Genomic DNA, 17,017 nt, shown 5'->3' with positions numbered 1-17,017 from the left:
GGCCCTGAGTGGAACTGGACCCAGGTAGGAAGCTGGAATAGAAATCCGGACTGGTCAAACTGGACAGGTCAAGGAGGTAGAGACACTACGGCATTTCTTGATTGGAGGGGTGTTCCTACATTCAACAGGTTTGACTGCTTGGAGATGGTGGATTGACCATCATCGTCCACCGTCCTGGACGACAGGAACCCACCCCTAGTTGGTTTACCAACATCAACGCCACCAAGTTCTTCCCAATCTCCAATTTTATTATCCATAATGGCGTCTTTACCAACTTCAGTAGTCTCAACTGAGTCAGTGGACGTACACTCCCAACAATGTGTTGATATGCAGCCCTGTCTTCCCACTACACGTGACAGTCGAGGTGATACCATGCCCTGTTCTCTTAATAAAGATCATTGTTTATCCTTAAAAATCCCATCCCAAAAAGGAAGTTCAGCGCTTACCAATAAAACCTTGTCGACCCTGCTAGTACCTATACTATTCTGGAACGTAGCAGGTCTTCGAACAAAGATCCTACTGAAACCCTGGTTGGAATTTGTAACCACACACCAGATAATTTGTCTACAAGAGACCTGGACAATTGACCCACTGCACATACAGGGCTATAAAACTTTCCATTCTCCAGCTTGCCCATCAATACACGGCAGACCTATGGGGGGTCTCGCAATATACATTTCCAATACCCTCGTAGTAAAGGAAATCTCTATCCTCTGTTCCACCTTAAACTATCAAATTCTACTGATAACTTTTAAAAATGGTACGTCATATAGTCTCATTAATTTTTATAACAATTTATCTCCAGTAGATTGTGTAAAAACTGTGTCTGCAATTTCTCTGTCTATAAATGAACAGCGTACTAAGCATTTACCAGCTTTGTGTAACGTAATATGGGGAGGGGACTTTAATGTTCAACTGTGTCCAAATTATAAGAAAACTAACTGTGGCCTCATAGATGAAAATGATTGCCCGCTGACACATTTTACCCACTCCCTTGTAGGAGACTCCCTCAATGATAGCTTAATGTCTCTAGAATTGACATATGCCAACGAACTTGCAAACCATCCTGTGGAGTTTAAACCTACCTTTCATGGTAGGGGTTGTTTTAGCACTATAGATTTTATATTGTGTTCTTATTCTTTAAAGGGTACTCTCTCTCAGTTTTCTACAGGATCAGAAATCTCTGGTGATCATTTCCCCAATAGTATTGTCCTTAACCTACCCACGAAGGTTCCCCTTATTAACAAGAAGAGCTTACTGACCCAAAAAACACTGAGCATGGATAGAACCAACGGTTATTCCGTGAAATGGTCAAGGATAGATCCTTTAGTAACAACGAGAAAGGTCATATCCAAGGCACTCCCTTGGATAAATATTTGCCTCGAGGGGGATTCTCCCCCCGAGCAAATTATTTCCAGTTTCGGGGAAATCCTGAAAGTTATCCAGAATGAATTATTTCGAACCCACAAATTAGGTAACCAATCTGAGCCAAGATGGTTCAACACGGCCTGCCGGAAAGCTCTAACCGCTTTAAAAAAAGAACTACACAATCCAGCTAGAGACAAAATTAAAGTAGCCAAACTAAGATCCGAGTACAAACAAGCCCAAATTAGTTGTAAAAGAGACCATAAGAACAAGTTGTGGGCCCAATTACATGAAAGCTGCTACAGTAAGGACAGCTCCCAATTCTGGCAGGTAGTTAAATCTCCTTTCCTACTGGAGGCAAATTCCCATCAACACCTGGACGTAGCAGTGACCGCGGACGAGTGGGTGACTCACTTCTCCAAAATCTTCAGTGACTCCCACCAGGTAACCGCAGTACAGCCTAACTTAACAACCACGTCCTCTAAAAGAGGGGTTTATCCCATAGACCTTCATTTTACACATGGGGAGGTCATTAGTGCACTATCCTCCTCAAAAACCGGAAAGGCTCCCGGCCCAGATGGTGCCCCACTTGATATATTTGTCTCTAACATTGATTTATGGTCCCCAATTGTCACCCAGCTAATGGCGGCAGTTTTAAATACTGGCCTTTTGGAATCCTGGTCCTCCTCCATACTTCTTCCAATTTTTAAAAAGGGGGAAAGAAACAACCCCGCCTGCTACAGGCCCATCTCCCTCCTGGATTCACTGTGGAAAGTCGCAGGTTGCCTAATCCTGGATCATCTCCAGGACTGGGCGGCAGAAAATAACATCATCACCGACCTCCAGTACGGATTCCGGGAGGGACTGGGTACTGTCGAACAGGCCCTAAACCTGACACTTTTAGTTGGAAAGTATGTGGGAGCAAAACAGGGCAACTTATTTATGGTCTACGTCGACCTCAGCGCGGCGTTTGACTGTGTAATCCACGCCAAGCTGTGGCTCATTTTGGAGGAGTTGGGTGTCGATCCTCCCCTCATCAAATTCCTACGCGAGCTTTACTCCGACGCCTCGGCATGCGTAAGGTATGGCGTGGGTGGAGAATTAACATCCTCCTTTCCAATAACTCGTGGAGTTAGACAGGGCTGTGTCCTGGCTCCCTTCCTGTTTAACCTTTACACCAACGGCCTGGAAGCAGCCATGTTAGAAGGGAGCCAGGATTTACCTACCATCAATCATCGCCCTATTCCAGCATTACTCTACGCTGACGATTCCGTAATTTTTGCAAGGACCTTAGTACAGCTCCAAAAACAGTTGGATAAATATTGTAATTTCATGCTCTCACTTGGGTTAAAAGTGAACAAGACCAAGACCTTCATCATGCAAACAGGGCCCAAGGTAAAAAGTTCCAAAAACCTTTACATTGAGCAATCCAAATTGGAACGTGTCAGAGAATACCCCTACTTGGGTATTCTAATAGATGATCAGTTAACTTGGAAAAGGGCCAGTGGCGTCACTAGGGGGGTGCGGGGGGTGCAGACCGCACCAGGTGTCACCCCATCTGGGGGTGACACCAATCTTAGTTACCTGCTGCAGCAGCTTTAGACAGCGCGCCACTCACACACCGCACCGCAGCGCACCACCAGACCACCTCCCCGATCATACTGTGTATGCGTGGGTGATGATCGTCACTGGGTCTGGCGTGGTGGTGCGATGCCTGCGGATGCGCGCAGCGTACCCACTGGACAAGCTGGCACTGGCAGTCACTGTCTGGCAGAAGCAGTGGGCAGAAGAACTGAATTTAGTGTAGTGTGAATTATTGCACGCACTGCCGGCTACCGCTATTCTAAACAGTACGACCCAGCAGCAGCAGTTTGGGTCCCAGCTGGCCTAAACACTCTCATTGTCTCTTTTACTATGCCACACTGATTTTCTTCACAATTGCCCAGCACGCATCATGTAACATTTAAGAAAAAAAACGTGCCTTTAATTCACGGTTTGGGCAGCAGCGGCCGTGCACGCGATCTCTACAGGTCTTCACAACAACTGAGACCTTCGCCCTGCTTCAACCCCCCTCCCCCGCACATGTCCAGGATAGGCTGAGTTATATATGCATTTGGGTGGCACTTAATTTGTTGGAAGAGAGTTGACAAAAACTGCGTCGCTAGCTTAAAGCTGCAGTAGAGTCTTTTCAAAACATACCTTTGGAAAAGAAAACTGACTATTACACGCTCTGTTCATATACTTTTTTCCAATTAGCATAAGCCCAACCCAATGAAGACACGCTGGCACTCATTCTGGCAGTGAGTTACTGAGGCAGCACTTGTCACAGGTGAGGTGTGATGTGAATGAGATAAGATGGTGAGGGATAGGCCAGTGCGGCTGTCACCTTACCCAGGGAATATTACCGGCACTTTCTCATGTTTGAAGATTCTTCAAAAGCCGAGACATGATAAACAGGACTTTATACAAATAGTCCTTATACCTTTTTAACACCGACTTTCAGACTTTTATTACGTTATCAGTCATGGACCATCGAGGCAGCCCCTCCACACTTGTTAAAGAGCATTTGCTCTTATGTTTGCTGTTTTAAATGTGTGCTGGTAAGAGGGAAACAGTGCCAGCTTTGGGTCATTTTTGTGCTGAGACATTAAAATAGTAGTCAAGCAGATTAAAAAACAGCCACGTGCCAACTCTATAGGCTTGTTCTGCTTTGCGTATCTGGGGCCAGATTGGCTTGGACTGACTGGTTTGCAAAGATATGGTGTTAGCATGCACCAACTGGGCAGGGACAGGATGTTTCTATTGAGGGTTAAACGATTTAAAATGGACTGGGCAGGGTCACACTGGTTCTGGTGGATACGAGTGGAACTAGAATTACATTCAGCTGACTGGGATGGTTTGGATGGAAGTAGGGGGGGTTAGAGTGCATTGAGCCAAGGTAGATTTGCTGGAAATGTGCAGGGTTCCAACACGCTGGACTGGCCTGGCTGTTGCTGATCCTATCAATGGAGTTAGGATGCACTGAGTGGGTCAGGCTACTTCTGATTGGCTGTTAATGGTGTTAAAATGGACAATATTGCCTGGTTAGTTCTCCTCATTGCTCAAAATATGGTAATTTGTGATATTTAACTCTCAATATGGACTTCATTGCTTATTTCTTCTGGTGAGAAAGTGCCACTCATTTTACCACACATTAGGCAGTAGAATGTCACTCAAAAGTACACTAAAACCATGGACATCTTACACATAAGCAATCCGAAAATTTTGTATGCTATAAAATCAGCTTTTTATGCTAGCGTATGGTCCTGAATGATCAGATCAATGAGATCATCTTGTGAGCACTGTAGTGCCTTCCTGCCCTCTGTTATTGCGAACAGCAGTCACGCAGTCTGTCTCCCAGTTAGTGCTCTTCCATTTCTGGTGCGGATCATTATATGTCTCCCTCATCTTCATTGCTTGATTTTGCTTGCGATAAAGTGTCACTCATATTCGTTGAAATGTCACTCATAATCACACCGATTTTAAGAAAATGTCACACATAAGCAATCTGAAACCTTGGCAGCAATGACTGTGAAGATCTCTAGCATGGCAGGTGCTTAGGACCCCTGCAGCTCCACTCTGCTTTTTGCTTGAAGAATCAGCCACCCTCCCCCCCAATGTTTTCTTGGGACCCCCCCCCCCCCCTCCCGGTTGAGACAGTCCACTTCATCACTTCATGCTTGCTACAAAGGATGGTGTACTGGGAAGACCTCTAGCATACTAATAAAGCAAAAGGGAACCCCTGAGGAAACTATAACTAGGCAGAGTAGCAGGGAATAAAAAACACTTAAGACAGACGAGAGATCTGCCTAGGTGGGATAAATCTATGGGCTCATATAGAGTCCCACATTTGTACACACAGTCCGAAGCCCAGTATATTCACCAGTGTCATAACATCAGATGGTGCAGGCGGAGGGGAGATGGTGCAGGCAGAAGGGAGATGGTGCAGGCAGAGGGGGAGAAGATGCAGGCAGAGGGGAGATGGTGCATGCAGAGGGTGAGATGATGCAGGCATAGGGGAGATGGTGCCGGCAGGGGGAGATGGTGCAGGCAGAGGGAGAGATGGCGCAGGCGGAGGGAGAGATGGTGGATGCAGAGGGAGAGATGGTGCAGGCAGAGGGAGAGTTGGTGCAGGCAGAGGGAGAGATGGTGCAGGCAGAGGGAGAGATGATGGATGCAGTGGGGAGAGAGGGTGCAGGCGGAGGGGAGATGGTGCAGGCAGAAGGGAGATGGTGCAGGCAGAGGGGGAGAGGATGCAGGCAGAGGGGAGATGGTGCAGGCAGAGGGGAGATGGTGTAGGCAAAGGGAGAGATGGCGCAGGCAGAGGGAGAGATGGTGCAGGCGGAGGGAGAGATGGCGGATGCAGAGGGAGAGATGGTGCAGGCGGAGGGAGAGATGGAGCAGGTTGAGGGGAGATGGTGTAGGCAGAGGGAGAGATGGTGCAGGCGAAGGTAGAGATGGTGCAGGCGGAGGGGAGATGGTGCAGACAAAGGGAGAGATGGTGCAGGCAGAGGGAGAGATGGTGCAGGCAGAGGGGAGATGGTGCAGGCAGAGGGGAGATGGTGCAGGCAGGGGGTGAGATGGGGCAGGCGGACGGGAGATGGTGCAGGCAGAGGGGACATGGTGCAGGCAGAGGGTGAGATGGTCCATCTGGTAAGTTGTGAGGGGGTGACACCATGAGTTACCCGCACCGGGTGACACCAGCCCTAGTGACGCCACTGAAAAGGGCGTTGGTAACTAGAAAACTGCTTTACCAGCGAGCAACATCTGCCCTTGTCTCATTTTCTAGAAAAACGGGCAAGCCCTCCCCACCTGTATTGCTTAAAATCCATCAAGCCAAATGCCAGAGCATCGCCACACACGGAGACGGTGTATGGGGCTATGTAAATACGGCGGATTTGCAAAAAATTCAAAATGGCTTTGCTAAATATTTGTTGGCACTCCCACAGAGTGCCCCCACTTACGGCTGCCATATCGAGCTTGGGATTGACTATCTGGCAGATTACATTAAATGTCAACCAATACTGCTATGGCACCGTATCTGGACTAAACGACAATGCCATCTTACACGTGCCCTGATTTTAGAATGCCTAGATCTGACTTCCTGGAAAAACATCCCATGGTTGGTGTATGTGACCAACGTCCTGAAAGACCTGGACCTCACTCAGTATGTTATTGAGCCATCATCCATCAATGAGATAAGCAGGAAAGCCCTGAAACATCAATGTCTCAACCATCTAAGGGAATTGCGTTTGTCTGGCGAAATATCCAAGCAATCAAACGCTCATATTTTGATGGCCCAAGTGTCTCCGGGTATACAGCCTTATCTCACATTCTATTTATCTAATTACGAAAAATACCTATTAATCAGGTTCCGTTTTAATTTGTTTTTTCGACTGGTCACCTTTCCAAACACGTCAAACTGGTCACACGAATTGGTTAAATGTCCATGCGATAAGGTATCCCCTCAAACGACTATGCATGTGGTATTCTTTTGTCATTATTATGTCGAACCGCGGAAACGCTGGGTTATACCAGTGTTGCGCCAGATGGGGTTGAGGACCTGTCGCCCTTCATTTCTAGCACTACAACAGCTAGAAACACAATACGTGGCAAAGAATGTAGCTTTGTTCCTGAAATCATGCTTAACAATTCGTAAAGCCATTGAAGTGATGCCTAGCTGAATTTTTTTGATCTTCTGTATTAAGCCTGCTAATGTACCAAAGAGTATTCCTTTTTTTATAACTTTTTTAACTTGTAATGTAATAATGTAATATTAATAATGTGTTTTTTTTATGATGATGTATTTAATTATATGATGTACTTTTTATGATTATCAACACGATTAATCGAATAAAAGATTTTGAAGTGAACTGAGGTGTCATGGTGTGCAAAATATCAGTGGATTGGGATGTAGCCTAGAATAATCTGTGAATGAGATTAATATAAACCTTCCAACCATCCATCACTTTTTTGTAGACTTTAGTGTGCCTCATTATGTAGCCAGGTGCATCTGCTTTGGCCCACACCTACAATATGACGTGATGGCAAAGTAATAGCGTTCTTTTTTTTACATTAATTTCAGGTATAGATGAGCCCTATTATCTTGCCAATGCTAGTCTGGTTCGACATTTCTATGCAATAGCTTTTCTCCATCATGGTTTCTTTGGACTAAGCACCTTGGTGCACACATCTATATGTGAAGTCACAGCCAAATGGAATTAAGAGACATCATATTCCTGTCCTTGCTATCTGTTGGAAATGTGCCAAGATGGCAGACCCTGTCTCTTTAAGTATTACAAATTCTGGTTGCATTGCTGAAAAGGCACTGTAAGAAATGCTCAGCTATGCCTCATATAAGAGAAGCTGCCCACCGTGGACTTTGTGAACAATTACCTCTTTCCCTTAACAGTTGGTAGTCATTCAATGCTCTGCTACCAGAACTGCAGTCAAAAAACATTGCTATATTCAAATGTGAGTTTTGAGGAATGGTAAAAGCCCCATTACTACCACCCACTGCTCCTTGCAGAGAACGCACTGAATGCATTCTCATTGCAGTATTAATTGATCATAATGATGTGCATAATCGAACCTTGCATTTTCTTGCTTTGAATCTGCTTTCTTGATAACTCCATAAGTTCGCTCAAGGAAGGCAGATAGCTCAGCACGAAACACGGGGGCTTATTTACAAGCCACTTGCGCCAATTGCTGCATCACTTTTTTTGATGCAGCGCACTTAGTGTGCCACATTGCGCCATATCTACAAACTGACACATTATATCAAATGCATCCGTTTCTAGAGCCCTGCACCAGGTGTATTGTACGCATGGTAGGGGTTCCATGCAAAAAGCCACATAGAAGTGGCACACTGAAATGTACAACCTTTCACTGTGTCACCCTGCGACCTGACTGCGTCAAAAAATCTCTGCTTCTGTTCAGACCCGGTGTAAGGATTGAAGCAGGGCTTTTACAATGGGACTCATCTATGTGTTCTGACGCATTGCTGGAGTTGCGTCAGTTTTACAACCAACTCCAGCAATTTGTCACTTTTGCGCCAATATATGGGTCAGAATTTCTGACGTGTCTGTGGTACCCTGTATTGTAAATACAGCGCAAGACATTTGACGCTGGTGCAAGGAACTGACGCATCAATGCTGAAGCTTGAGTCTCTTGTGAATGAGTTCCATGGAGCGGTGGATATGTGGAATTTTCAAATAAAGTAATAGTGGATGCTTAATATAAACTTTACGTGAGAATTCTTAGGGCAGATTTACAAGCCCCTTGCGCCCCTTTTACGCCGCTGTTGCGTCATTTTTGTGATGCAGCGGCGGCGCAAAAAAGCGCCATGGTGCGGGATACTTACAACGTGACGCATCTGGGAGATACGTCAAGTTGTAAAGCCCTGCGTCAGAAGGAGGCGTTCCTGCGCAGGGGCGCGTCCTAGCGCAGGAACGCCTCCTAAAAGTGGCTGAGCGAAATCTACAAGATTTCACTCAGTCACTTTGGGGCCCATGCTGCGTCAAAACCATGCGCCTGCTTGAAGCAGGCGTAAGGATTGACACAGCATTAACAAGATAGGGCACCCCCGAGCCTTGCTGGAGCTGCATCGCAATTGCGACGCACCTCCAGCAATGCGTCGCTTTTACGACACAGATGCGTCACGCATCTGTTTCGTTTTTGCCCATTGGTGCGCCGCATTGTAAATGCGGCGCATCAATGGTGGCGGAGGCATGGCGCACAATCAGTGGCGCATCCCTGCATATCAGCAGGGATGCGCCACTTATTGTAAATCTGCCCCTTAGTCTTCTCCCTATGCAAAGACAGACAATTTTTTTCAACTTTTCTCGAGGTGAAGTAAACTTCATCTGTTCCCTACTCCCCAAAGCAAAATGTCGTAGAACTTTTTGAGTGGACATCAAGCTCCAGGTAACTGGCTGGTGGTGGGGTGGGTGGGTGGAGGGAGGGAGGTGGAGGTGTTCCCTGATGTCTCTCAAGACTTTTCTGACCCCTCAATGGCAGTCGTGAAGCATAATAACCACTTCACTGTGTACCTTCCTACTCTCAGAAGCCCCACTCAGCATTCAGCACCAGCAGGGTCAGACTGGGGCAGAAAATTGGCCTGGGCACCAAAATTACAGCGGTCCCATTACTGAAATAGAAAGCTAAAACAACTTGTAAAGACATAGTAGACTGCATGGATGCCAGCAACGTTTGTTTTATTATCAGGGAAATCAGCAGTAAAAGATGACCCTCCGGACCATACATCGGACACAGAAAAAGACATTTGCAATGCAATAGGTCCCGCATTCATGCAAGTTTGAGCTATTGGCATTGTAAATGACAATGTCTTTTATTTATGTTTCGTGTTTTAAAACATAAATAAAAGGCATTGTCATTTACATTACTAATAGCTTAAACTCTCGCAAATGCGAGACCTACTGCATTATAAATGCTTGTTCTTTTTCTGTGTCTGTTTTATGGTCTGGAGGGCCGGTTTTTACTGCTGATTTCCTGATAATAAAAAAACATTGCTGGCATCCATGCTGACTACCATGTCTTTACAAGTTTTTTTAGCTTTCTAATTGGTGGTGGGGATATTGGAATTGGTGGTGGTATGGGTATTAGTGGTGGTGGTTGGATTGGATTAGTGATGGTGGTATTGGATCGGTGGTGGTATTTGTGGTGGTGGTTGTATTGGTGGTGGTGGTGGTATGTGTGTTGGTGGTAGTATTGGTAGTGGTGGTATTGGTGGTGGTATTATTGGTGGTGGTATTGGTGGTGGTGTTGGTGGTTATGGTGGTGGTATTGGTGGTGGTGGTATTGGTGGTGGTGGTATTCGCTGTGATGGTGTTTTTGTTGTTAATAAAACAGGCTTTTGAAATCCGTCCTATATAGAGTTATTTTTTACATAATCTGTTAAGAGGTCTATAGGTCAAAAGGTCTTTCTTATAATCTAATACACACCATAGTAGTTGGTTGTTCAATTAGACCCGTGGATACTGTGGTTTGTATACAGCTTTAGTACAGATGACATGTAACACAGATGTGCTGTTGTCAGCGTCAGTGGATTAGCACAAGATTATATGCTACTTGGAATTCACATGGCGTAATACGCTAATCATTTCTAAATCCATTTTACTTGAGGGGGAGTTGAAACAGACATGAGACAATAACGGGTTGAAGTGATTGAAAGCGGGCGCCATTGTTCTGGGGCCGCCGCACTGGTTAAAAAACACAAGCCGTTTCAGATGAATCAGCACATGTCTGGTCTGCAGTAAGAAAAACTCAATAAAGTAAATAGTGCTTACAGACCAAATAACAGGTCCCGTGTAACAACCAAAGTAAAAGTGCCAGTAGCCATGGGAGGTTACAAATGAAGACAAGGCCATACTAAGGAGGGACTAACAAGCCTATTAACAAATCCGAAGGCAGCATTTACGAAATACAATGACCCAAGCCAATGAAAAATATGGGCGGAGAGTGGGTGCCGCTTCTCTCCCATAGTCTACTACAGCAGTCTCGCCGAGCGAGCAGTGTATGCGGCCTGCTGCTAGGCTCGACCTTAAAAACCAGCCCTCACACTGATCTGTCAGACCAGCACATCGTGCACTGCCTGATTGCCCTATAATCCAGTCCGTCTCTAGAAGCCAGTTACTGGATTGAAAGTATCAAGTGACATCTCTCTACTATGGTGCAGGGGTGTGTGTATTGGCGCAAAGTAGGCTTGTCAAATGGCCGATAGGGACATAGTCGACATTGCTAAGTTAGCATGAGCTCTGCTGCCATGATGCCGCGTTTGCGCACTTTACCACATGACTTTATTTTTGCAAGACTCTGTTTGTAACTTTCACATGAGAACCGTCTACTTTGTGCATTCTCTGTCTGTTTCTGGGATTTAGTCTGAAGACGGTGAGCAAGGTCGATAAACACTGCCCTTGTTATTCTGTTCTGGTCAGTCCCTACGACCTAGACAAAACACGCTAACAAAGCTGCGGCTGCTGAAGACTTGTGCTTTGATATTATGGGAATGCATGTTTGATGAACAGGCCCTTAGAGAGAGATCTTTCCAGGGAGAAGAGACATGCTGTTCCTATAATGTAGATATTCCATCTAGTCACTAAGGTATGGGGTCTGCTGGCAAACCCCATTTATATTTCTATTATATATTAAAACTTCTTCCTACCAAGGGAAGGGGGGTTAGGCCTTATAGCCCTTTATCCACTGCCTATATAAGAAGACATTTCCCTTTATAATACATGGACTTGCTACAATGCTACCTGTTTTAGGTTTCTGCGTTTTGCTGCTGGAAGTGGCTCCTATACTGCATTATAGAGCACGATAGTTAAAATTAACATTTTAAACTATAACAGAGTCTCTGTCAATACTTATTGTGGACAAGCACGAGTGAGTAAGTGAAAGGGTACGTCTTGTAACAGCGATTCCTGAGAGAGTTGGGAGTGTTGTGTTCTGGGGTGTGTAATCATTTGCATCTCCGTGATTGTTTAGGAGAGCTAGCGAGACACTATAGCTAGTCAGTCCTGGGATTGTGCGTACTGAGGCGGTAGGAAGGCTTAGCCCTTATACACCGAGGTCCCGTATTCCTTCGCATAGTTCTGTGTTTGTGCAGAATCCCTGCAACAGCCTTAAGTGGGACGTTGCAGGGCACAAGAGAAATAGCATCAGACCTTAATAGCTTTGGTTCTGTTCTGCTTTCTCCCTTTCACACAGCACAGCAGGGCAATTTTGTGTACTGCATTGCGTGAAAACATAAATCTGCTCATAAGCCTCTATCTTCATGCCGGCTCTAACTACTGCCTCTTTTCCAGATCTGAGCTGTATGGCCTGGCCAAACCTGTCATTAGTGCTCTATCAGAAGTTGATAAAGAACTAGCTAAGGAGATGGAGAAGGATGAGCAGAAGAAGAAGAAGAAGAAGCAACAGCATCATAAGGAGTTGCAGCAGGAGGCGCAGTAGAGTTTATCCAGTGACCCTTCCCAAGCTTTGTTTTGTCGTCCTAGTCACCAAAGAGGGCTCAAGTCCTTTGCCATTCAACAGGCATAGATGGCCTAGCTTTACACAATACAAGCACAGAAAGTGAAAGCTCAGAACATCTGACACAGGCCTTCACAGAGGCTGACAAGCGAAAGCTGATGAACTTATTAATGTTGCTGATTGATGATTGTAGTGCACACCTCTTCCATATGAGGCTTCAATGCACTACCCGAACACTAATTACAAGTGAAAATATTAAAGTTTGCAGAAAATAAGCCATTAAATAAAAATGATACAAATTTTTGTACCTCTCTATGAATCTTGAAAATAATGTACCTTATATTTATTTATTTATTCATTATTTTCAGTGCTTACATAGTGCAACCCTAGTCACACGGGCAAAAGATCACTTTATAGGTAAGTAGAAATACAATGTAGAGAGGGAAAATAACATGTTTGGCCATACTAGGTAATCAGAAAAGCAAAGAAGAGAAAGCACATTACAAGGGTAGGGAATAGGGTAACATTCATTCCATGTGTTATGCATAGTTGAGCCTAGATGTGGCCTCATAACAAATTATGTTAATCAGAGAAAAGTTTAGGAGATATTGTAAAGGAAAATGTCTGTCTTGTATTTGATGCCAGGATTACTATTCATTACTCTGAAGCTTCCTCTCCACACTTGTACTTTGCGAAGAATTACAAAGTTCTCTGACTTTTCCGATCCTATTCTCTGCATTGTAGACTCCTCAATAAAAGTGCTAAAATTAGTCAATCCATATGAGAATACAGCCAGAGCCGAAGGTACAGCACTATTGCCACTCAGGTTTGTTGACGAGCTTAACTGACAGATAGATAAAACTGCATGAGCTTGGATCTCACAAATTAGCCTTACCATACTCTGAACATTGAATTTTTGATATGCAATGCAGTGACTAGTAAATTGCTCCCCAAAAGTAAGTTTAACTGCTTCAGCGCTGCGCAAATTTTCACGCAGTGCTGAAGATTCGAAAACGGGCGTGGTCGTGAAGAAACGGTTCCGTCACCAGCACAGCCCAACCGACGCTCGTGACTGAACCGTTTCGTCACGAGCGTCGAAGGGGTTAAGGTCACCCACCTGAGTGAGGAGGTGTAGGAAGCTGGCTCTCTATACAGTGTACTAAAACAAAGTACACTGTGCAGAGAGTCCACTGGGTCTCAGATTGGTATACAGAGAAAAAGTAGATAATACAAACACTTTATTTGTGGTGCTGTGGACGAGCAGTTAGGCTAATCAGAGGGCAGTGCTAACCATTTGTTGTACTCACAGAGGCAATACATGAGACACACACTTAAAGAATCAATCTGAGACCTCATTAGAAAAAAATACTTCTTTATATATATTTTGTAAAACCAAGAACTTCACTCAAAAGTAAGTATTGTTTAAAATAGCAACTTTGAAGTAAACAGTTGTTTGATACTTTCATGTATCATTAAAAACACATTCGCAGTGATGTTAAGCTATGGAGAAATCATATGCTGCATACGGTAATTTAACAACGACTTACGGGACCCTTCCCCCACACTTGAGATAAATATTGGGCAAGGCCCAAGGGCGCACCAACATGTCACCTAGGGAGAAACTGGGGTGTCCAGGTGCAGAGGTGTGTTTTTCAGCATAGGGAGAGTTTGAGTAAGTTTTGATAATTTAAATTGGAATTGAAAGTCTTCTGCATAATGTTAAACTATGCAGGAAAAACACACGCAGCATACAGGTTCTTAGGAGTGACTTAAGGGACCAATCTTCTGGACTTAAGGTGAGTATGCGGCATGGTCCAAGGCAGCATCAACAGTTCACTTTCGTAGGCTCTGGGACATCTGAATGCGGAGATGCATTACCAGGTCAGGTGCCCACTTCACTTCAAAAGACAAATAAACCAGTTACAAAGAGACTTCAGGCTTGAACTTGGGGACCAGTTGAGATGAACTAGCAAGGGGGCACAACTCTTGAGGCATTAATTCATGACTAGCCACATTTCTCATAAAACATAGAAAGCATTCTAAACTCACTAATTCCTTAAAAAAACCGAACACTAGTTAAAATATCAATAAAAAAAACAGAATTAAATTCATTAAATATATTAATTCACGACAATCCATTTTTCTCAATGATTGTAAAAAATGCCCAAATCCCACAATCACATCTAAATAGTGAATACTCACTAGAGTATCAATTGCAAAAAGGTAAAAAAAAAGGTTCTTTCTTAAAAATGTCTGATGCCTAACGAAAGAAAACAAGAGGGCAATGCTTTAGTACATTAGTAGTACATTTTATTTATAAAGTGCATATACAATATACTTAGGGGAATATTCACAATGAGCTATCGTGAAATTAACTGCACTTTATCGATAGCAGCCGCAAAAAACATCGCCACAGAGGACCCCCATAACTATCGTTAATGAGATGCAGAGTAGGCGTTTCTGTGCAAAAACCCGCGACAACACCACACCTCAACATTCACAACAACAAGACAGCAATAAGAACACAAAACACGCGCTAAGGCGCATTAGCTGCAGGAATGTTACACCTGCTCTGACCTGGTGTAAAGTTCGACGGCAGTCTGCACCAGAAAAAGGAAGCCTTGCCCAGGGCCTCATCGGAAGGGGAACAGATGCCATGGAGCAATTGAAGATGCAGCACGGACACCCAAGAGGGCCACAACACTCCCCCAGCAGCCCCCCGGACCACCACAGGGGCAGCACAGACAATTACAGCAGCCCCCAGGAAACGCAGCTGCCTCACAGGCCCAACATCTGACAATATCACTCTCCACCACAGCCTGAAAGAGACAACCATCCTACGCATCCTGGCCATCATCGCCTAACAGGCCTTCGGCACCAACACAGTGAACAACCAACATCCCACCCTACACCAAGCTGCTGGCTGTGCACCACCTGTTGGCCCCTGGCAACACCCGCCAGAGTCGGTGGAGTCTTATAGCCAGCCACATCCACGTCCCCCACACCTGTCCCAGACATCACCATCAGCCTGGCACCCCAGTCCCTGTACGGCCAACACAATGCTCAGGACCCACTGGTGACCAAGCAAGAACCATACGCCATAGCCGGATGCACGCATGTGTTGGGGGCAATCCACTGCACACATGTCCCACCTGTGCCCCCTGGTGACACAGTACACAATCAGCGCAGCAGGAAGCACACGTCACACATCAATGTGCAGGCAACATCTGAACATCATGGGACCCTCACCAATGTCGCCTCCAAATACACCGCCAGTGTGGATGATACCTTCACCCTCCGGCAGTCCAATAGCAACCAGGCGTCCCAAGATCGCACAAAGGGAAATGCACAGCTTCTTGTCAACGTCCCAATTACCACCCCACTCACCTCTACTCCACAACCATGCAATCCTCAACTCTGGCAATGCACATGTCACAAAATCACAACCAACATGAACCATAACATGCCCACACACCAGACACGACAGAACAACTCACAATGGTAACATGAGCAAGCAGTGAATATGAGCCATCAACAGCAAGGCTCCTCAGCCACACAATAGCCGAATGTGGGGAGAGGTGTCAACCAGGCATGTGTGAAGGCTGCAGTCGAAACATGATTGTGAGAGTACACAATGCCAAGAGTGGTGGCGAAATACTGAACAAACGCAGTATGCAGATCACACCCATATCCACGGCGACATGCACCTCTGGTGAATGGAGTGTAGTGGACAGTGGGCGCAACCATGTCCCCCCAGTCAGTGGGGGTCCATGCGGAAATGTTGCCTGTTACGCCCCACCCATAAGCGTGAGCAGAGTGGTAAGGGCCGGCGTACGCCAGGCCAGCGTAGGGGTATGAATAAGAAGCACGTAGCCCTGTGCATGTCCTCTTCTGGAAAGCCCAACATCTCTGCCAGGGCGGCACCTTCCACCAGGCCATGAGGCTGATGACATTCTCGTAAGCCGAGTTGCCTGAGATCCCGTGCGCCTGACATACCCCGGCTCACTGGACCACAAACCCGTCAGGCCCGTCCCTACGCAGCCAGGCCACACTGATCAGCATCCGACACTGGCGTGTGTCATGGAGGGCCCACCACATGCCAGTGTAAGCTACAAGCCTGAGACTCCCTTCGATCAGTGAGGCATAGTGCCATATGCGCTTCTTGCGACACAACCTGCCACACACCCTGTCCAACGCCATCCGGCGAGCCGTGCTGCCACAAAGTCTGTCCAACACCACCTGACAAACCGTGGATAAGGGACCAGGACAACCCTGCAGACCAGTAGGTCTCACATCCAGTACCTAGTCACGAATCAAGATTGGCTGAGTCCACACCAGTAGACGCACAAAGAGGAATAAGAGGAAGATGCAGCTCAGTCCAGACAAAGGGCAGGTCACAGTCACGGAGGTGAACAAACACGTGATGCCACTGAACCTGAACCACGCAGACCGGTGGGGCCACCAACCAATGCCGGCGACAATCGGTGAATGACCCGTACTGGGCGCTGCCTCTGGCCTAACTGCTCTCGGCCTAGGCTGTGCTCGAGTAGGCCACGGATTTGGAACTGAAATTTGAGTGTGCTAAGGCTGATTACACATCGTTGCATGAAAGGGGAGGCCT

The 17,017-nt window shown here is 45.9% G+C and overlaps 1 protein-coding gene across 2 annotated transcripts in view; it reads left to right on the top strand.

Moving 5' to 3' along the window:
- The window catches only part of LOC147698897 (apovitellenin-1-like), a 108,568-nt gene extending 96,043 nt beyond the window's left edge, over positions 1–12,525 (top strand). For both annotated transcript variants that reach the window (XM_086935518.1, XM_086935519.1), the window contains exon 4: positions 12,231–12,525. In XM_086935518.1, the coding sequence (XP_086791644.1) occupies positions 12,231–12,378 (148 nt within the window). In that variant the 3' untranslated portion in view covers positions 12,379–12,525. The remainder of the gene's footprint in view (positions 1–12,230) is intronic.
- Positions 12,526–17,017: the final 4,492 nt, after the last annotated feature.

This window comes from Lissotriton vulgaris, chromosome 8 (assembly GCF_964263255.1).
Source record: "Lissotriton vulgaris chromosome 8, aLisVul1.2, whole genome shotgun sequence".
In the NCBI taxonomy this organism is placed as follows: domain Eukaryota; kingdom Metazoa; phylum Chordata; class Amphibia; order Caudata; family Salamandridae; genus Lissotriton; species Lissotriton vulgaris.
The sequence above is the reverse complement of the archived record's forward strand: the minus strand, read 5'-3'. Positions and strand labels throughout refer to the sequence as shown.